Source organism: Neomonachus schauinslandi, chromosome X, assembly GCF_002201575.2.
Source record: "Neomonachus schauinslandi chromosome X, ASM220157v2, whole genome shotgun sequence".
NCBI lineage: Eukaryota > Metazoa > Chordata > Mammalia > Carnivora > Phocidae > Neomonachus > Neomonachus schauinslandi.
The window spans coordinates 71,301,208-71,323,205 of record NC_058419.1 but is presented as its reverse complement, the minus strand read 5'-3'; the positions used below and the strand labels follow the sequence as shown (position 1 = coordinate 71,323,205).

General features: G+C 36.0%; 1 protein-coding gene across 10 annotated transcripts in view; it reads left to right on the top strand.

Annotated features, from left to right (window-relative positions):
* The window catches only part of EDA (ectodysplasin A), a 413,437-nt gene that overhangs the window by 71,964 nt on the left and 319,475 nt on the right, over nt 1–21,998 (top strand). For 3 of the 10 annotated variants that reach the window (XM_021680189.1, XM_021680179.1, XM_021680162.1), the window contains exon 3: nt 5,353–5,366. The exons of the other annotated variants lie outside the window; for them this stretch is intronic. In XM_021680189.1, coding sequence (XP_021535864.1) covers nt 5,353–5,366 — 14 coding nt within the window. The remainder of the gene's footprint in view (nt 1–5,352; nt 5,367–21,998) is intronic. 10 annotated transcript variants of the gene reach the window in all.

Genomic DNA, 21,998 nt, shown 5'->3' with positions numbered 1-21,998 from the left:
ATCAATTTGGGAAATATTACCATCTTAACAATATTAAGTCTTCCAGTCTTGAACATGAAATGTCTTTCCATTTATTTAGATCTTCTTTACTTTCTTTCAACAGTATTTTGTAGTTTTTGGTATAAGTTTTACCCTTCCTTTGTCAAATTTATTTCTAGGTTATTTCCAGCTTCATTACAATATAATTGACATATAAAATTATGTAAATTTTAGGTGTCCAACTGATGATTTTATATACATATATTTCAAAATAATTACCACAGTAAGGTTAGTTAACACATATGTCACCTTACATAGTTACCATTTTTTCGGTGTATGTGGTGAGAACTTAAAAGATTTACTCTCTTGGGGTGCCTGGGTGGCTCAGTCGGTTAAGTGGCTGCCTTTGGCTCAGGTCATGAACCCGGGGTTCTGGGATCGAGCCCCGCATCGGGCTCCCTGCTCAACAGAGATCCTGCTTCTCCCTCTCCCTGCCTCTCTGCCTATTTGTGCTCTCTATCTCTCTGTCAAATAAATAAATAAAATCTTTAAAAAAAAAAAGATCGACTCTCTTAGCAACTTTCAAGTATACAATACAGTATTGTTAACTATAGTCACCATCCTGCATTCAGTCTCCAGAACTTATTCATCTTATAACTGGAAGTTTGTATTCCTCACCCCTCCCCCACTCCCCTTGCCCTGGCCACCACTGATATACTTTCTTTTTCTATAAGATCAGGTTTTTTTTAGATTCCACATATAAGTGCGATCATACAGTATTTATCTTTCTCTGACTTATTTCATTTAGCATAATGCCCTTCAGGTTCATCCATGTTGTCACTAATGGCAGGATTTCCTTTTTTCATGACTGAATAACAACATTCTATTATATGTATAGAATATTCTATATTCTACATAATATTATACACATACACACATCACATCTTCTTTAATCATTCATCCATTGAAGGACATTTAGGTTGTTTTTATGTCTTGGCTATTGTAAATGATGCTGCTGTGAATTTGGGGGTTGCACATCTCTTCGAGATGGTGAGTTAATTTCCTCTAAATATATTCTCAGAGTGGGATTGCTGAATCACATGGTCCTTCCTTTTTTTTTTTTTTTTTTTTACTTCTTAATGCCAGCTGGTTAACATACAGTATTATATTACTTTCAGGTGTATGATAGTGATTCAACAATTCCATACCCCAGTGCTCATCACAAGTGCCCTCCTTAATCCCCATCACCTATTTCACCCATCCCCCCACCCACCTCCCCTCTGGTAACCATCAATTTGTTCTCTATAGTTAAGAGTTTCTGTTTCTTGATCTTTCTCTTTTTTCCCTTTGCTCGTTTGTTTTGTTTCTTAAATTCCACATATCAGTGAAATCATATGCTATTTGTCTTTCTCTGACTGACTGATTTCACTTGGCATTATCCTCTTTAGCTCCATCCATGTTGTTGCAAATGGCAAGATTTCATTTTTTTGATGGCTGAGTAGTATTCTATTGTATATATGTACCACATCTTCTTTATCCAGTCATCAGTCAGTGGACACATGGGCTGCTTCCATATCTTGGCTATTGTAAATAATGCTGCTATAAACATAGGGCTGCGTGTATCCCTTTGAATTTGTATTTTTGTATTCTTTGGGAAAAGAACCAGTAGTGCAATTGCTGGATTTAGGGTAGTTCCATTTTTAACTTTTTGAGGAACCTCCATTCTGTTTTCCAGAGTGGCTGCACCAGGTTGCGCTCCCAGCAGCACTGCAAGAGGGTTCCCCTTTCTCCACATCCTTGCCAACATCTGGTGTTTCTTGTGTTGTTGATTGTAGCCATTCTGACAGGTGTGAAGTGATACCTCATTGTAGGTTTGATTTGCATTTCCCTGATGATAAGTGATGATGGATATCTTTTCTTGTGTCTCTTGGTCATTTGGGTGTCTTCTCTGGAAAAATCTCTGTTCATGTCTTCTGCCCATTTTTTAATTGGATTATTTTTATTTTGGGGTATTGAGTTGTAGAAGTCCTTTATAGATTTTGGATACTAACCTTTTATTGGATATGTCATTTGCAAATATTTTCTCCCATTCAGTAGCTTGCCTTTTAGTTTTGTTGATTGTTTCCTTCGCTGTGTAGAAGCTCTTTATTTTGATGTAATAATTTATTTTTGCTTTTGTTTCCCTTGCCTCAGGAGACATATCTAGAAAAAAAGTTGCTACAGCCAATATCAGAAAAGTTACCCTTCTAGGATTTTTATGGTTTCAGGTCTCACATTTAGGTCTTTAATCCATTTTGAATTTATTTTTTGTATGATAGAAGAAAGAGGTTCAGTTTCATTCTTTTGCATGTTGTTGTCCAGTTTTCCCAACACCATTTGTTGAAGAGGCTGTCTTTTTCCCACTGGATATTCTTTCCTGCTTTGTCAAAGATTAATTGAACAATTAATTGTGGGTTTATTTCTGGGTTTTCTGTTCTGCTGATCTATCTGTCTATTTTTGTGCCAGTACTATACTGCTTTGATTACTACAGCTTTGTAATATAACTTGAAGTCCGGAATTGGGAAGCCTCCAGCTTTGCTTTTCTTTTTCAAGATTGCTTTGGCTATTCAAGGTCTTTTGTGGTTCTATACAAATTTTAGGATTGTTTCTTCCAGTGCTTTAAAAAGTGCTTTTGGGGGTGCTTGGGTGGCTCCATGAGTTGGGTGGCCAACTCTTGATTTCGGCTCAGGTCATGATCTCAGGGTCCTGGGATCGAGCCCTGCATCGGTCGGTGTGGAATCTGCTTGAGGATTCTCCCTCTGCCCCTCCCCACTGCTCACACTATTTATCTCTCAACTAAATAAATCTTTAAAGAAATAAAAAAATAAAAATTAAAAATGCTGTTGGTATTTTGGTAGGGATTGCATTGAATGTGTAGATTGCTTTGTGTAGTATAGACATTTTAACAATATTTGTTCTTTCTCACATGGTAGTTCTATTTTTAATTTCTTGAGGAATTTCTATATTGTTTTTAACGGTGGCTATAGTAACTTACATTTCCAACAACGGTGCACAAGGGCTTCCTTTTTCTCTACATCCTCACCAGCTCCTGTTACCTGTTATCTTTTTGATAATAGTCATTCTAATAGGTATGACGTAACATCTCATTGTGGTTTTGATTTGCATTTCCCTGATGATTAATGATATTGAGCACCTTTCCATGTATCTCTTGGCCATTTGTATATCTTCTTTGAAAGAATGTATTTAGGTCATTTGCCCATTTTTTAATTATTTATATTTTGGTTTTGATGCTATTGTAAATGGAATGATTTTTTAAATTTAATTTCCAATTGTTCATTACAAGTATAGACAGGCAACTAATTTTAATTTTTTATATTCATCTCACATCTTGTAAACTTTCCAAATTCATTTTTTTAAAGATTATTTATTTTATTAAAAGACAGCATGAGCGGGAGGGGCAGAGGGAGAGATTCTCAAGCAGACTCCGTGCTGAGCATGGAGCCTGATGCAGGGCTCGGTCCCGGGACCCTGAGATCATGACCTGAGCCGAAACCAAGAGTCGGATGCTTAACTGACTATGCCACCAAGGCTCCCCGACTTGCCAAACTCATTTATTAGTTCTAGTAGTTTTTGTGGATTCCTTAGCATTTTCTTTATATACTATTATGTCATCTGTAGGCAGAGATAGTTTTACTTCTTTTCCGATCAGGATGCCTTTTATTTCTTTTATTGCCTAATTTCATAGATTCATCAACATGTTTTTATATCTTTTTATTCAGATTTTCAATTTCTTCTTCAGTCACTTTTGGATGTTTTTGTCTTTCTAAGGATTTGGCCATTTCAGCTAAGTTGTCTAATTTGTATACATACAGTTGTTCATAGTATTTTTATATCTGTACAGTCACTAGTAAGGTCCCCATTCTCATTCCCAATTTTAGTAATTTGATCCTTCTTTATTTTTTTGCTTCATCAGCCTAATGTTTGTCAGTTTTGTTGATCTTTTCAAAGAATACAAATAGCCTTTTGAGAAAGGAAGCAGCAAATTAAAAATTAGAAGGCAGCTAAGTAACCACTGTATAGTGGTCTCACTGGCAATGTGTTCTTGACTATTTCTTAACATCTTGGAGCCTAAGTTGCTTCATTTATAAAATGGGGCAATGAGGCTTGCCTCACAGATATGATTCTAAGATTAGATGAAATAACATGTAAATTCTCGAGCACATTACCTATTCATGGTAGACTTTCAATAATTGCTCATACCCTTTTTTTCTATATCATTATGCTGACCCCATTTTAACTGTATTATTCTTTGGTTGCCAGTCTAATGAAATAAACATTAGAAATTACTTTTTCTCCTAAAATCTAAAAATATATTTTTCTGCATTTTCTGCCTGTCATAAAACCAAGTTGATGTTCATTTTCATTAAGACTTAGGGACACATCAATTTCTGAATGTAATCAGGTGAAACAATGATAGTTTAATATTAATCTAGATGATTCTAAAAGCACAGCTGAGATCCTATATAATAAATTATTATAATCTGTATTATTTTCATCTTTTTTCTCATTTCAGTAGTTATTTCATTGTCCTATCAAATATCCATAGAGATAATTTCTCTCTTCTTGAAGGGGAGCACCATCTCTAAGATAACTTTAACATTTTTGAGAGACAATTATGACCTTTTAATGAACTTTATGATAATTTAGTACTGTTATAAAAGTTATCAAAACTGCTTTCAAATTGTGGTATACAATTTAAGTAAAGAGAGGGAGCTCTGTGGTGGGCTGGCGGGGAGAAAGGTACCTCTGATCCAATTTTACTTTTTATTAAAAATTTCTACATCCTGTTAGTAGAATTTGCATTTTCTCTTTCCTGAGTATCCTTTGGCCTAATCTCCTCCATAGGTTCATACTCTCATTGCTTGGTAATAATTTGGGGAAACAACATTTTTCTTATAAATTTAGAGTCAATGAGTAATGACTCCTCTTTAGAAATAAGAATTGAATGTTATTGTCACAAGTATGAACTCAGTGTTTGGCTCAGATATTTTACATTCTTCTGAAATGAGGAAGATTTGATAATGCCTCACTTCACATGTGTCTGGCTAGCTGTGGTAATATGTATCTCACGAGCCCTATCACTGGCTTTACCCTGTGAATGACCAGCATAGCTGGAAAAATTGAATTGCAGAGTAGGGTTATGGTTAAGTTATGATAGGATCTCTGTGGCCCACCCTGACACACGTAGATCACAAAATAATCATGATTCTAAGACTGATGCTAGGAAAGCACTCCAACCCCTCAGGGCCTTTATCAGTAGAGTTCCCAGGAGCAACTACTCATCTCAATAGATCCCCAACTCCAGCCATAAGACTTTTTTTTTCCTGTGGGATATAGATGGTGAAGACTCTTGAATGGGTAAGAATTCATTCCTAAGAGACCTCCCTTTTAGACAACTCATGTACTTTACTAGCAATGTGATCTTAGGCAAAGTATTCAACTTCTCTGAGCTTCAATTTTCAAAGGTATAAAGTGCAGGTGGTGATAACAGGGTGGTTGTGAAATTTTAATAAGATGTGTGTAAAGTACTTAACATAGTACCCAGTTATTTGTAGGAGTCTTTGTCAAAGTAACTTCTATGTCCCACCTGGGTGTGGTAACAGGCTCATTATTAAAGCTTTCTCTGACTACATTTAAAATTTTGGATTTTAGACTATTTGATCTTAAATCTTGTTTAAAATTTTTATAGATTTGTGCAAGCTAATTTACTACCAGTAACAAACCATGCTTGTTTACCCTGTCCTGTTATTGCAACTAACCCTGCCATTGATGGTCTTTTATTTTGGTTTCTGTCCAACCCATGGCTATGCTAATTTATATACTGCCACCAGCTTTTATAATCCTGCTGTGTCCCAGCTAGTGCTACTTACTTATCTGGGATGGATCAGGCCCCCATCTCATCCAGGCCACATGGTATCTTACCAGTAAAAGTAGATCCTGTTGGCTGGAACATTTTTGTGGTAGCAGGAAATGAATCTCAGTAGATGAAGAGATTCTTGCATTAGAAAAGGCAGGAGACTTACATCTACTTTGGTGTTATTACCAGAGTATGTTTATGGACCCCATAGGTTCTTATAATTAGAAGATACTTTGAGGATTATTTGGTCCCATTCAATAATGATATCAGACATATATTGAGTTTTTATTGTATGCCAGGCACAGTGATAATGACCTGCATCATTTCATTTAATTCTCACAATAACCTGCAGAATACTATTCTGGATAGTAATAGCAATAGGATACTATTGCTATCTGAATTTTTATAAATGAGGAAATACAGTCAGAGGTTAACTTGCCTAGGTTTACATTTCACATAGTTAAGAATCAAGATCAGGTTTCAGAGTCTGATTCTAGAGCTGCATTCCTCAATACATTATATAGTGACTCTCCTGTACTGCAAGTATCCCCTCTAGAGTATTCCTGCAAGATTATTCTGTATTCTGCTTGAATATCTTCAAGGATGGTCAGTTTACTATTCTCCTGAGGCAGCTCTTTCTCCATTATTTGACAAATTTAGTGGCTAGTGGGAAAAATGTTGAGCTAAAATCTGATTCTTTGTAAAAATGAAATCATGGACTGTTAGAGTAGGAGGGACTGGGAGGTTGTCTTACTCATTCTCTTCATTTTACAGATGAGAAATTTCAACCTAATGAAGGCAGGTGGACAAGATCTCACAGGACTTCCAGAAATTTTGTTCCCTGGAGCCTGACAGAGTAACTCTGTTCTATGTTCTTCAGATCAGTACTTTTAGTGTTTGAGATAGCTTTTATGATTTCTCTTAATTTTACCTTTATGCCAAACATCCCCAGTTTTTTTCATCCCTTCTTTGTATGAATGATTTGCAGGATTTGTATTATTCTAGAAACCCTACTTGGAACCTACCCTCAGTTGTTTATTTCCTCCTTTAAAATGGGGCACACAAAACTGAACCTCATACTTTAGAGATTATTTGTCCAGTCCAGAGTACAGTGGAATTATGCCTTCCTTTAATTCAGTCATTAGATTTCTATTAGTATAGACTAAGATTACTGTAGACTTTTCTTTTCAGCAGCTATTTTATGAATTGTGGCCAGATCAAAGGAAACATTTCTGAGGCAAGAGACATTTCTGAAATCATAGTTCTGAACCTCTAATTCAGGACTGATTTTTTTCAGCACTGAATATATCTGCATGCTAGTTTCATCAGTAATCTATTTGTCAACAGACTGATTTACTGGAAAATGAAATGGCATTTGTAATTATGTATTAGATATTTTTATACCTATATACATACACTTGATTGATTATATGCACCAACATTTTCCACATTTGCGTTCAAATCTCATCTAGATGGACTAGCTTATAGACCATGGACTTCAGATGTAATTGTGAAGCTAATTCTTAACTGGACAATATCATTAAAAGAAAAAGAAATTGTAGAACACAGACAGGATCAGTTTTGATTACACCTTTACTAGTCCTTGGATTATTCAGGATGGATTTTTAAAGGAAATCTTGAAGAACAGGAGGGAAGCACTAAGGATTGAACCTCGTTTTACCCCACTTTAGATGATATCAAAATTATTTTGTTACAGGGCACCTGGGTGGCTCAGTCGGTTAAGTGTCTGACTCTTGATTTCTGCTCAGGTCATGATCTCGGGGTCCTGAGATTGAGCCCCATGTTGGGCTCTGCGCTCAGCACCGAGTCTGCTTGGGATTCTTTTTCTCCCTCTCCTTCTGCCCCTCTCCCCGTTTGTGCTGTTGTGCTCTCTCTCTCAAACAAGTGAATAAAAAATTTTTAAAAATTATTTTGTTACATTAATGTTTTAACACATATATGTTTACTCATTGTAGTATATAGAGCGGTCACTTGCAAATATTTAAGGATTTTTGCCTTTGAAAAACCTTAGCTCCCAAGACTACACTTCCTGTACCTCAATTTCCTTATTTATAAAATGAGGATAATAATACTTGCTCCTTAGCTTCCCAGTCACCCCATACAGAAATTCCTCTGTCTTTCCACTTAACTTTTCTACTGCTTTAAACTACTCCTAGGAGCTCACATATAGATTGTATAAATTGTGGTTACATGTATATCTGTTCTATATCTCCTACTAAATTACAGTCGTCTTCAGGACAGGAGTGAGTTGAGTTTTCATCTTTTTTGACCTTCGTAGTTTCTGGTTTAGTGCTTATATATTCAATGCACTTAAATATTTCTTATAATCATTTTAGTTGCCTTCTTTAAATCACAATTTTGGTCTCATCTTTTTTTTTTAAAGATTTATTTATTTATTTTAGAGAGAGGGGGAGAGAGACAGAGTGGGGGGAAAGGGCAGAGGGAGAGAGAATCCTCAAGCAGACTCCTTCCTGAGTGAGAAGCCCAAGTTGGGGCTCGATCTTAGCACCCTGAGATCATGACCTGAGCCGAAATCAAGAATTGGCCGCTTAACCAACTGAGCCACCCAAGCACTCCTCTCTCATCTTATAAAGAACAGCAGGAGTTTATTTAGGCATATGGAGCAGCATGAACAAGAAACAAGTAGAAAAAAAAGGAAAAGAAGAACAAAATAAGTATACTTGACGTAAGAAAAGAACCAAGTTAGGAAGCACACAAGGAACAAAAAATGTGTATGATTTAAATTTTAAGCAGAAAAGCATCAATGACTATTTTAAGAAGTCTGAGGGAGAGGGCTAAGTGACATTACTCTTAGTGATAAGTGAAAATCAACTTGATTAGGCATGGTAACAGTGTTGGAGAGGAGCAAAATTAGAAGAGATGGGGCAGTGAGATGTGAATCACCAATGTGAGAGAACACTCAAGTCATAGTCCTTTTTATCTCTAATAGTTAATTAGTAATATTTCTCGAGTGATCTGAGTATGGAGAAATCCAAGGAAAGCAAGTGCTTTGGAACCAAACAGCCTGGCTTTGCCACTTAGCTGTATGAACTTAGCCGAATTACTTAATTTTATTTACATTCAGTTTCCACTTATGTAAAATGAATTTTATAGCATCTACTACAGAGGATTGCTGTAAAGATCAGATAAGGAAGTGTGTGTCTCAGTGTAATTGTGTTATGCATTTAATAAGCATCAATTGTTGCTGGTTGTGTCTTCATGAAGTTTATTTACAGTGGGAAAATGAAAAGGTATAATAAAGTAGGAGGTATGACCAGAGATACTATGTGAGAGAGCTGGGTGACATAGAATGAAGTTTGACTGGGAAGAACTAGGTGGAATAGTAATAATAATTAATTATAATATGTAATTATTATTGTTGATAATATATATTTAGTGCTTAATTTATAAAGTGTTTTCCAGTACATTAAGTCATTTGGCCCACACTTCACTTTAACCTACTCCAACCCTCTAGAGACCTGATTGATTTTGGCATGTGTGGAAAAGCTGTTATTAGCCAGGATGGTTTAATAGTCAGAGAAAAGAGTAGTGATTGTCAAACCTGTCACCTTCTCCCCCCTCCCCCATTGCCCCTTACTCATTGCCCTAATACCTGTGATTAGAAGGGGGCTGACTTTAGTCAATTTGCTTACCAGAAAATGTAACAAACACATTTACCTTTTCTCTTGCTCTCATTTTTGTGACACACACACACAGCCTTTACTCTTTTGAGCAGCACTTAAATGGAGCAATGTTTCAGAGTTTATGTGTGGAATATGGTCTTTGAGGCTTGGATTTAAAACTTCAATGAAACCACAAGAAAGTAATCAGGAGCATAATTGAGCAGGTGGAACAAATATGTTAAATCTGTTTTGGGAAAACAATAACTGGTTTTAAAGTAATAAATCAGCCTCAGGTTTACTGTTCCATAATTAGGGTGGGAACAAGGGAGGAGAGAATGTATAGGTTTTCTGAAGACATCTGAGAATGTAAGTGCTATCTCAAATATGGCAGATTCCAATGGGGAACAGAAGAACCTCTTCCTACTCACATCCAGAAAAAGTGGGAGGCTTGTCATTAGCTTTACTGTGAGGCAGATATGACTTCAAAAGAAACTGTTCACTTCATCTTGTATATGTTGTAGTAAATAACAATATTTCGAACTATCACAAAACAAGGAATTTGGGGTATGAGATTAAAGTCTAATGTACTACATGGAGAGACATAATTTCTATTCTTTTACTTAAGACAGAGCTGGACAGAGATATTTATTATAGGACTTATTGGAAAAGATTGATTTTTTTCCCCTCCTTTATCTAAAACAGAGACCAAAAGTATCAGAATCTCCGTGTTAGAATGGACATAAAGATCATCCAGCATAAGTCCTCATCTCCTCTGTAAATCACCTCTACAACATCTCTACCAAGTGGTCATCCTCGGCTTGAAGTGTGTCAGTAATGAAGACTGTGCCCTCACCAGAAATAGCCTATGTTATTTGCAGGCTAATCTAATTGTTATTAAAAGTCTTCCTTATTTAATTAATACTGCAGTCAGCTACCCTGTGCCTCCACTCGACAAACTCACAAACTCTCTTCCACTTGATAGCCATTCAGATAGAAAACAGAAATCACCATATACCTCCCAATTATCTCCCATCTGCTCTAGGCTAAACATCTTCCAACTGTTCCTTTGTTACTTTGTCGCACTTCCCACAGTGTATTGTCATAATTTTAAAGCTGTATTTTCACACATCCTCTGAGTGGTGAGCTCCATGGGGGCATGGACCATATCTTATATTTGAATGTGTGTGATATATAACAAGTATTTGAATGAGACAAACATGGTATTAAATCCCTTCTAGGCTACTTTTGTTTGGGTGTTCTCTGGTTTATCCTTCATTAAACAAATATTGAATGCCACTGTGCCCACATTTAGGAATGTAACTGAAAGAGACAGACATAGTCCCTGACTTCCTGGATCTTAAAATCTCTTATGAAATATAGACAAGGAAATGAGCAGTACAAAATAAGGTGATAAGGCTACAAGACAAAAAGGACACAGCACATGGCTTCCAACCAAGGCTTTTTGGGGTCAGAGAAGGCTTTTGGTTTTTGTTTTTTTGTGTTTTTGTGTTTTTTTGGAAAATATTCTATTTTCCTATAAAATGTTTTATAGGAAAAATATTTTCGATGTGATCTGACCAGGCCTGATGATCACATTCTTCATCTGGATATATGTCTGTTATTATAGCTTCAGCTGATATGGGCCTTTTTTAAGCTACTACATATTGTTCATTCAATAAATTTTTATTGAATACCCACTATGCATGAGGAGCTGTGCTAGGAACTGGCACTACAACAGTGATTAGAGGTAGATTTATGATGAAGCTAATAAAGCTTAAGTTCTAAGGCCCCTCACTTGCAGGTGCCCCTTCCAAGGTCCTATAGCTAACTTTGTAGTTATAATTTTGTATTATTTTTCTTAAAGAAGATCTTGTAATTTGTATATACTTCAAGTCCAACAAAACCTATATCTGTCTCTGGCTAGTATTCCATGATATGGTTGTACCATAGTTTGTGTAACTGTTTACCTGTTGAAGGAGATCAAAGCTGATTCCAGTTTTTGGCAATTACAAATAAGGCTGCAACGAACATTCATGAACAGGTTTTTATATGACATTTTCCTGAGATAAAGGCCGCAGAAGTATATTTGCTAGGTGCTCTGGTAGTTGTATGTTTAGTTACTTTTTTTTTTTTTTTAAAGAAACTGCCAAACTGTTTTCTAGAGTGGTTGAACCATTTTACATTCCCATCAACAATGTGTAAGTTGTCCTGTTTATCCACATACTTGCCAGCATTTGGTGTTACCACTATTTTTTGTTTCACTATTTGCAGAGGTATATAATGATAATCTTATTGTGGTTTTAATTTTCGTTTCCCTGATGGCTAATTATATTGAACATCTTTTTCATGTACTTCTCTGTCACCTTTACATCCTCTTTGGTTAAGTGTCTTTTAAGTGTCATGTCTTTTTTCATTACCTAGGAGGATTGTTTTTTTATTGTTGAATTTTAAGAATTCTTCATATAGTCTAAATATGTCCTTTGTCAAATATGTGGTTTGCAAATATTTTCTCCCAGTCTGTAACCTTGTCTTTTTATCTGTTTACATAGGCTTTCACAGAGCAAAAGTTTTTAATTTTAGTGAGATTCATTTTATCAATTTTTCCTTTTATGGATCATGCTTTTGGTGTCACGTCTAAGAACTCTTTGCCTAACCCTAAGTCCCAAAGATTTTAATATGTTTTTTTCCTAAACTTTTTATAATTTTACTTTTATACTTAAGTCTATGATTTATTTTGAGTTAATTTTTATATAAGGAATGAAGATTAGGTCAAGGTTAGTTTCTTTGCTTATGGATATTCATTGTTCCAGCACCACTTGTTGAAAAGATTATGCTTTCTCCATTGAATTGATTTTGAACCTTTGTCAAAAATCTGGTTTCTCTATTCTGTTACATAGATCTATGTGTTTACTTCTCCAACAATACCACACTGTTTTGATTAAAAGAGCTATATAGTAAGCCTTAATATGTGGTGGAATAATTCATCCCACTTTTTTTGTTCTTTTCCAAGGTTGTTCTAGCTATTCTAGGGCCTTTGCCTTTTCAAATAATTTTTGGGTAAGTTTGCCTGTCTACAAAAATCCCTTCTGGGATTTTGATAGGAATTATAATAAACCTGTGGATCAATATGGGGAGAATTGACATCTTTACTATATCCTCTTCTAATCCATAAACACGGTATATCTCTCCATCTATTTAGGTATTTGATTTCTGTAATCAGCATTTTGTAATTTTCATCTTGTACATGCTTTAAGTATATATCTAAGTAATTCCATTTTCTTCAGAGCAATTGTAAGTGGTATTGTGTTTATTATTTAAGTATAGTTGACATAGAATGTTTTATTGGTTTCAGGTATACAGTATTATTGATTTGACAGTTCTGTACATTACTCAAGGCTTACCACAATGTGTTGTCACCATCTGTCACCGTAAAATGTTATTACAGTATTATTGACTATATTCCCTATGCTATACTTTTCATCTCTGCAGAGGCGAGGGGATTGGGGAGATAGGTGGAATAGGTAAAGGGGATTAAGAGGTATGAACTTCCAGTTATAAAATAAGTCACGGGTGGTATTGTGTTTTTAATTTTGGTTTCTGCATGTTCATTGTTAGTATATAGAAAAGCAATTGAATATTTGTGTGTTGATCTTCTATACTGTGACCTTGGTGAACTCACTTATTGGTTTTAGGAGTGTTTCTGTACTTTCATTGGGACTTTCTATATACACATGGTATCAGCACATAGAGATAATTTTCTTCTATACACTTTTTTTCACCTTCCAGTACTATGTTAAATAACAGTATTAAGAGCAGCTATCCTTGCCTTGTTTTAATCTTATTCAGTCTTTCATCATTAAGTTTGATGTTAGCTGTAGGATTTCAGTAGATATTTTTATCAAATTGATGTAAGTCCCTTCTATTGCAAATTGCTAAGAAGGTTTTCTTTTTTCATGAGTGAGTGTTGAATTTTATCAAATACCTTTTCTGCATCAATTGATATGATCATATGATTTTCTTCCTCAGTATGTTGATTATGGTTGATTATGTTGATTGATTTTTGAACACTGGATCAGCCTTGGATAGTTGGAATAAACCCCACTTGGTCATGGTGTATAATTCTTTTTATATATTATTGGATTCAATTTGTTGATTTTTTTAAAAGATTTTTTATTTATTTATTTGACAGAGAGAGACACAGCGAGAGAGAGAACACAAGCAGGGGGAGTGGGAGAGGGAGAAGCAGGCTTCCCGCAGAGCAGGGAGCCCGATGTGGGACTCGATCCCAGGACCCCGGGATCATGACCTGAGCCGAAGGCAGTCGCTTAACCAACTGAGCCACCCAGGCGCCCCAATTTGTTGATATTTTGATGAGTTTTACATCTAAGTTCATAATATTAGCAAATTTTCTTTTTTTTATTGTCTTTTGTCCAATTTTTTATCAAGATAATATTGGTTTCGTGAAATGAGTTGGGTAGTGTTACCTGCTCTTTTACTTTTAATTGAAATTCTCCTTTAAATGTTTGGCAGATTTCTCAAGCAAATCCAGCTGAGCCCAAAGCTTTCTTTGTCAGGAACTTTTAAATTACAAATTGAATTTTTCTGTTGAAAAAAACTGGAAATTATAAAACATACTTCTATATAATCCAAGAAGAAATATCAAAGAAAATCAAAATCAAAATTTCCCATTGTCTATTATTGATTTCTAGTTTCATTCCATTAGATAATATACTGTATGATTTTAATTCCTTTAAATTTGTAGAAGTTTGTTTTATGGGTCAGGATATGGTCTGTTTCATGAGCACTTGAAAAAGATGTATATTCCGCTTTTAAGTCAAGAGTTCTATATACAGAAATTAGATTCTAATGGTTGTATTTTTCCAATCTTCTATATCCTTGTTAATTTTCACTTTTGTAGTTCTATCACTTGCTGAAGGTGGGGTGTATAAGTCCTTAACTATAACCTGGATTTTTCTATTTCTCCATTTCTATTTTTTTCATGTATTTTGAAGTTCTCTTGTTTGTTATACACACATTTAGAATTGCTACATCTTCCTGGTGGATTGGTCCTTTATTATTATGTAATATCCCTGTTTGTAGTAACTTTGCTCTGAAATCTACTTTATTTGATATTAATATAGTCATTCTTGCTTTTTTAAAAAATAAAGTAATATTTGTATGGTATATCTTTTTCAACCATTTTACTTTCAACTTACTTATGTTATTGAATCTGAAGTGAGTTTCTTGTAAAGAATGTATCTTTAGGTCATGTATTTTTAACCACTGTGTAAGTCTCTGTTTTTTGATTAGTATATTTAGACCATTTGCCACTAAGGTAATACATATATATTAATGGTGCCTCCTCTAAGATAATATATATATTAATGGTGCCTAAGTCTGCCATTTTTAATTTTTTTTAATTTAAATTTTTATTTAAATTCCAGTTAACAGACAATGTTGTAGTAGTTTCAGGTGTACAACATAGTGATTCAACAATTCTGTACATCACCTGGTGCTCATCACTAAAAGTGCACTCCACATGGATGGAGCTATGAACTAAGTCAGTAGAGAAAGTCAGCCATTTTATTATCCATTTTGTCTGTTTTCTCTGATTCTCATTCTTCTGTTTTCCTTGTCTTCTTATGGGTTACTTGAACACTTTTAGCTTAATTTATAGTGTCTTTGAGTGCCTCTCTTTATATAATTTTTATAGTGGTTGCTCTGGGTATTACAATACCCATATGTGATTAAAAGTCTACTGGTAACATTTTACCACTTCAAGTGAAGCTTAGGAACCTCATTTACATTTAGGTCTCTTTACCTTCCCCATAGTTAAATATCATTGTCTAGTGTCAGATGGTATTATAATTTTTGTTTCAATTACCAGAAAACTCATGAGAACAAGGATAGTCTACTGTGTTACCTATATTTCTGCTCTTTCCATTTGTTCCTTTTTCCTTCCTAATGTTCCAAGGTTCCTTCTTTTATCATTTTCTTTGCAAAGGAAAGAACTTCTTTTGGAACGAAAGAAGAACTTCTTTTGGCCAGTCTTTTAGGGTAGGTCTGCTAGCAATAAATTCTTTCAGTTTTTCTTCATCCGGAAATGTGTTTATTTCCCTTTCACTCCTGAATGATAGTTTCATCAGATATAGAATTCATGGATGACAGTTGTTTTCTTTCAGAACTTGAAAAATATTGTGACACTTTCTCCTGGCTTCTGTGGTTTCAGAATAGAAACCCTTGGTCTTTGGATTGATGTTTCCCTATAGGTACTGTGTCCTTTCTTTCTTTCTGCTTTCAAGATTTTTTTCCTGCCTTTAGTTATCAAAGTTTTAATTACAATGTGTCCTGGCGTGGATTTTTTTTTTTCTTGAGTTTATCCTATTTAGAGTTCACTTAGTTTCCTGGATGTGTGTATTTTACCAAATTTTGGAAGTTTCTTTTTTCTTAATTTTATTATGTTAGTCACCATACAATACATCATTAGTTTTTGATGTAGTGATCCACAATCCATTGTTTTCATATAACACCCAGTGCTCCGTGCAATATGTGCCCTCCTTAATACCCATCACCGGGCTAACCCATCCCCCCACTCCCCTCCCCTCTAAAACCCTGTTTGTTTCTCAGAGTCCATAGTCTCTCATGGTTCATCTCTCCCTCCAATTTTCCTCCCTTCACTTTTCCCTTCCTTCTCCGAATGTCCTCCATGCTATTCCTTATGTTTCACAAATAAGTGAAACCATATGATAATTGACTTTCTCTGCTTGACTTATTTCACTTAGCATAATCTCCTCCAGTCCCATCCATGTTGATGTAAAAGTTGGGTATTTATCCTTTCTGATGGCTGAGTAATATTACATTATATAGATGGACCACATCTTCTTTATCCATTCATCTGTTGAAGGGCATCTCGGCTCTTTCCATAGTTTGGCTATTGCGGACATTGCTGCTATGAACATTGGGGTGCATATGGCCCTTTGCACTACATCTGTGTCTTTGGGGTAAATACCCAGGAGTGCAATTGCTGGGTCATAGGGTAGCTCTACCATTATTTCTTCACTTATTCTTTCAGCCCCACATCCTTTCACCTGTCTTTCTGGGACTTCAATGATACAAATTTTGGATCTGTTGTTATTTTCCACAGGTACCTGAGGCCCTGTTCATGTTTTTCCAGTCTGTGTTTTCTTTGTTGTTCAGATTGGGTAAATTCTGTTCTGCCATCAAGTTCACTGATTCTATCCCTTATCATCTCCATTATTCTATTGAGCCCTCCAGCAGTCTTTTTTTCCCTCTCATTATATTTTTCAGCCCTGTAGTTTCCATTTGGTTCTTTTCTTATAATTTCTGTTTCTATGTTGAGGTTTTCTATTTTTTCATTTGTTTCAATAAAATTTGTATATGATTTTTAAAGCATTTTTTGATGGCTGCTTTAAAATCTTGTCAAATAATTCCAACATCTGATTCAGCCCAGTGTAGGCCTCAATTGATTGTCTTTTCTCCTTCAAGTTGTTATTTTCTTGTTTCTTGGTAGGATGAGTGATTTTTTTACTGTATTATACATAAATGTGTATCATATCAGGAGACTCTGGGTCCTATTTAATTCTTTTATTTCAGCAGACAGCCACATTGTTTAGGTTTAGCATGAGAGTCTTGGCCTACTTTTGTGGATTCCAGTGGTAGTTTGATTTTCATAGACTTTGTGGTATAATTTTGGTTTGTTTGGTTTATCTGGTGCTGCTGGGCTCTCTACTGGTCCCTGCTGGTGATGCCTGATGGGAAAGAAGGGGTTTCCCCAGGCCTATCACTGGATGTCTCTGAGTGAAGAATGGGCACAGTGGGTTCCTCTACCAATGTCCCCTACCCTCACACTGGTCCAATGTCTCTGGGAAGGGGAGGGGAGTATTAGGTCTGTGAGACACAGAAGCTTCCTGGAACTGGGATGTTTCTTGTGACCTGAGTCCTATGTCTGGTTTTGTCTTCCCTCCCAGTGTCTTTTGGTAAGGGTACACAGTTTTGGGCCTGTAGGGACAAAGAGGCTTCCCAGACCAGGCTGCCTGCTATAGCTGGGTCTTTCTTGTATGCTCTGCCTGCCAGCCTCAGTATTTCTGCATAGGTAAGGAGAGTCTCAGGCTTGGTGCAGAGAGTACCTCTTCTGGCTACTTATTTCTGGTGAGGATCCTGTAATATTGTGATTTGTAAGAAATATATATTTGGTCACCCAGATGAATAAAATATATTTCTCATATATGGTTCCTGGCTCACAGCTCCCCAAACCCTTGGAATTTCCTGAGTGACAAAAGCAATCATTGGGAGCATCTTTTGTCATAATAGTTTCTTGTCTTCAGTTCCTGAAGTTTCTTCAGAGCCATAAAGGTGAAATGGGTATCTTGTTATTTATAACAAGGCCCTTTCCACCACAACTGGGTTTAAGTTAATGAGGTAATTTTTGGAAAGCTGGTTGGAGCTGGTTGCCAGGGGAAACAACCATGATTAGAGGGTTGGAACTTTCAATCCTACCCCTTGATTTCTAGGGAGGGGAGAAAGGCTGGAGGGGTTGAGTCAGTTACCTATGGACGGTGATTTAATCAATCATGCCTATATAAAGAAGCTTCCATAAAACCCAAAAGGAGGGGTGCCTGGGTGGCTCAGTTTAGCATCTGCCTTCAGCTCAGGCCATTACCCTAGGGTCCTGCGATCAGCCCTGCATTGGGCTCCCTGCTCAGCAGGGAGTCTGCTTCTCCCTCTCCCTCTGTCCCTCCCCCCATCTCATGCTCTCTCCCTCTTTCTCTGTCTCTCTCAAATAAACAAAAATAGAAAAACTAAAAAAAAAACCCAAAAGGAAAGGGTTCATAGAGCTTTTAGGATGGTGAACACATAGAGATGTGGGGAGAATAGCATGCTCAGAGAGGACATGGAAGCTCTTCACCCTTTCCCCATACCTTGCCCTATGCATCTGTTCCATCTGGCTATTCCTGGGTTTTATCCTTTTATAATAAAACAGTAATCTAGTAAGTAAAATACTTCTCTGAGTTCTGTGAACTGCTCTAGCAAATTAATCAAACCCAAGGAGAGGATCACTAGAACCTCTGGCCTATAGCCAGTTGGTTAGAAGCACAAGTGACAACCTGAACTTGGCGATTGGCATCTGAAGTGAGGGAAGGGTCAGTCTTGTAAGACCGAACCCTTAACCTGTGGGATCTAATGCTATCTCTGGGTAGATAGTATCAGAATTAAGTTGAATTCTTAGACACCCTCCTGGTGTTAGAGAATTGCTGGTATAAAAACAACCTCCCTTCCCACATGTTGGAATTGGGTCCAGAACCCCTTTAGCTCCCAACTGATTCTGTATAGTGGTGATGTTTTCAGGCATACTCCTGTTTGATTCTGGGAAGGAATGAGTCTACCTGGACTGATCTCTTGCTAGGGTGGAGGATATGGAACTTTGGGTCTTTCTCTTTTGGGTGAAGGTATGCAAGACATCCTGGTGTACTGTTCTCTAGTTTTGGTGTCCCCAAACCATTCAGTTTCTTTTTACCACCCTTCAGAGTTCTCCTTTGGTTGTCTTTTGTACCATTTCCAGGTTTTATACTTATGTTTAGCTAGCAGAAATAGGGACAAATACCATTCTACTCATACCAGAAGTCTTTCTCTGTAATAATGTGTTCCATTCAACTTGCTTAGAATTGAGATTAGATTCACCAGCTTGCAAACATGACTTTTTTTTTTTTTAAAATCAAGACTACATTTGCTTCTCTCCAGAATTCTGTCCCTCTCTCATTATGCACAATTCTGTCTACACAGCAGTTTGAAAATCTTAGCCCAAGGTCTTTCTGGTATCCTGGAATGTAAATTCTAAGACAACTGCTTCTTAATCTCTTCTTGTGTCTCTGTTTTCATTTTTTTTTCTACTAATATTTGTTGTACCCTTTCTTGGTCTTCCAAGTTTCTTAACAGAGGATACATGGAGATAAGTAGGAATTTTGTTTTTTTTTTTCTTTCTCTGTGTCACCTAACATTAGATTTCTTTTTATTTCTGATGGCAATTTGAAATCCCATTTTCATATGCTCAGAATATATCTCTTTCTAAGACTCAGGGTATTCTCAACTTTAGCTTTTTTAGTGTTTTGCCAACTTGAGATTTGTGTTTGAATCTCACCTCTATTTTTTTCTAGATGTGTGATTTGAGATTGGTTATTTAGCCTTTGAACTTTCATATCCTCATCTATAAAGTAATACTACTACTAATAGGAACAACTTTATAGGATTGTTCTGAGGATTAAATGAGATAATACACATTAACATGTAGCACAGTTCCTGACACAGTAAATAATAAATGTTATTGCTATTGTTATACATTTTTAAAATCCAAGATTATAAAAAAAACTTTTGACAGCTATCTCATTTGATACTGTTTTTCTCCTTCTTTGCAGTTTTATAGTCAGGGTTTCATTTTTGAGAGCCTTCCAGTCAGCCTATGTAAATTAAAGTTCTCAGGCAATGAGATTGCATATCTTTTAAATTGTGAAATTTCATCTAATTTAATTACAACTGGCATTCTTATGCCAGTGTTGTGATGGTCCTCTTACTGAGTAGTAAATGCAAATATTTCACAGCTCTGTCTCCATGCAATTGATGTGTAGGTGTTAAATTAGCCTTTCTGGTTAGCCATCCATAAACATTTCAAAATACATACCTCATGTGAGTACTCAGCTTGCTTCTACATGCTACAAAAATTCTTGCTTGTTAGACATTTCACATTATCATATGTCCTACCTGTATTTCTTGCTCTATTTTAAAATAAGTTTATGGTTATAGTATATTTGCATACTTCTCTGGTGAAATACAAAGTTTATCAGACACTGAATTTGAACTCTCTGAGCAAGAATCATATCTAATTTTATATTTTGTACAGGGTCTACCCTATTGTAATCCAGGTGTTTATCACTAACAATTGTATCTGAAATGATATAGCAATTGTATAAAGGTCAACAAATTAACATTATTCTGAGTATATTCCAACTAACCTGTTTTTTCCAGTGTGATTTTTCCTGAGTTAAAGTTTGTAATCTTTTTAATCTTGGTAAATTCTTTAGGTTTCACGTTTGATAGCTATAATTCTGGAATCTCCCAAAACTATCTTAATTAGAGGCATGTTGGAATGTGTTTGAAATTTTTCTGCTGCAGCTCAGTTACTTCGGAGCGGTATTATGTAATCTTAAGGATGTGAGTTTTCTTCAGGGATTCAACCTTTCCTGCTTTCTTCCACCTATATTTTTAGCTCCCCTCTCCCTCCCCTGGCAAGAATAGGAATCCAAATTGTTGTCAGTCTTTTGGAGATGTTTGGAACTATGGTCTTGCTAACTCTAACCTTTGAATGTTTTAGATTGTTTTTGAGGGCCAGCACTGATATTATGGCCAAATTCTGACTTGGGTATTTAGATTCTGATATCAGAAATCTAATTGAAATGGCACAAGATCTAGTATTTTCCTTCTTGCTATCATGAAATGGTGGTATGCAGTGGCTAGGTACTATGCTTTCTCAATGATGTTTCACTAGTGAATTAATTGCTAGATGTGATTTCTTTAAATGTTTGTAGAGTGTTGTCGAGGCCTTTTGGGTGGGGTGTAAAGGATTGATTAGTAGTGGTTGGGTATGCTTTATGTTAAGTTACAGAATTGTAACTTGCCAGCAAAAATATAGATTGAGCCCTTGGGCCTGAAATGAGGATGAGCCCTCTCTGTGTTTTCATGGCCCACTTCTCTTTCCTCATCTCTTCCCTTAGCCCAATCCATGACTTTGCTTTTCTTAGAGAAACATAATCCGGCTTCTTCTTTGTGCAAGATCCTCTTGCTTAGACTGTTTCCACATTATACCATGTTCTGGAAAAATACCCTCTCCTTCGTTTGCCAAACCCTTTCTCTGCTGTTGCGTTGCAAAAGCTAGAAATCACATCTTCTTCATTAAACTCTGTTGACCTGAGCGTCACAGAAGTGACAGCGCCCTGAGGCAAAAATCATGTAAACACTTCTTCTTGTCAGTTTATTTAGATGTTCAGTGTTTTTATACTGCTGCCTTTGCATCTTTGTGGGATAGTTATCTGTGTTGTCTGGCATCTTAGATTTTTAAATCCAAGGGAAAACTCTTAGCAGACTTACTGGGTATTCAGCCTCACGGTAAGTAGGCATTTAATAGATTGCTGTTTGATGGCAATGTCATTAAGGGCAAATGTTGACAAATAGCCTCCGAAAAATTAGAACTCTTGTTGTTGCTTGTTGAACTTTCAAATAGGTAACTGAGCCTATATGCTTAGGAAATAAAACTTGATTCATTTCAATTCTTGGCCACATAATATTTACTACACTGTTTTAGATTTTTTTTCCTTATAAACTAGTCAGGTGACTCAAAGACTTGACTTTATTGCTTAGTAATCCTACTACGTTGCTTAAGCATGATAAT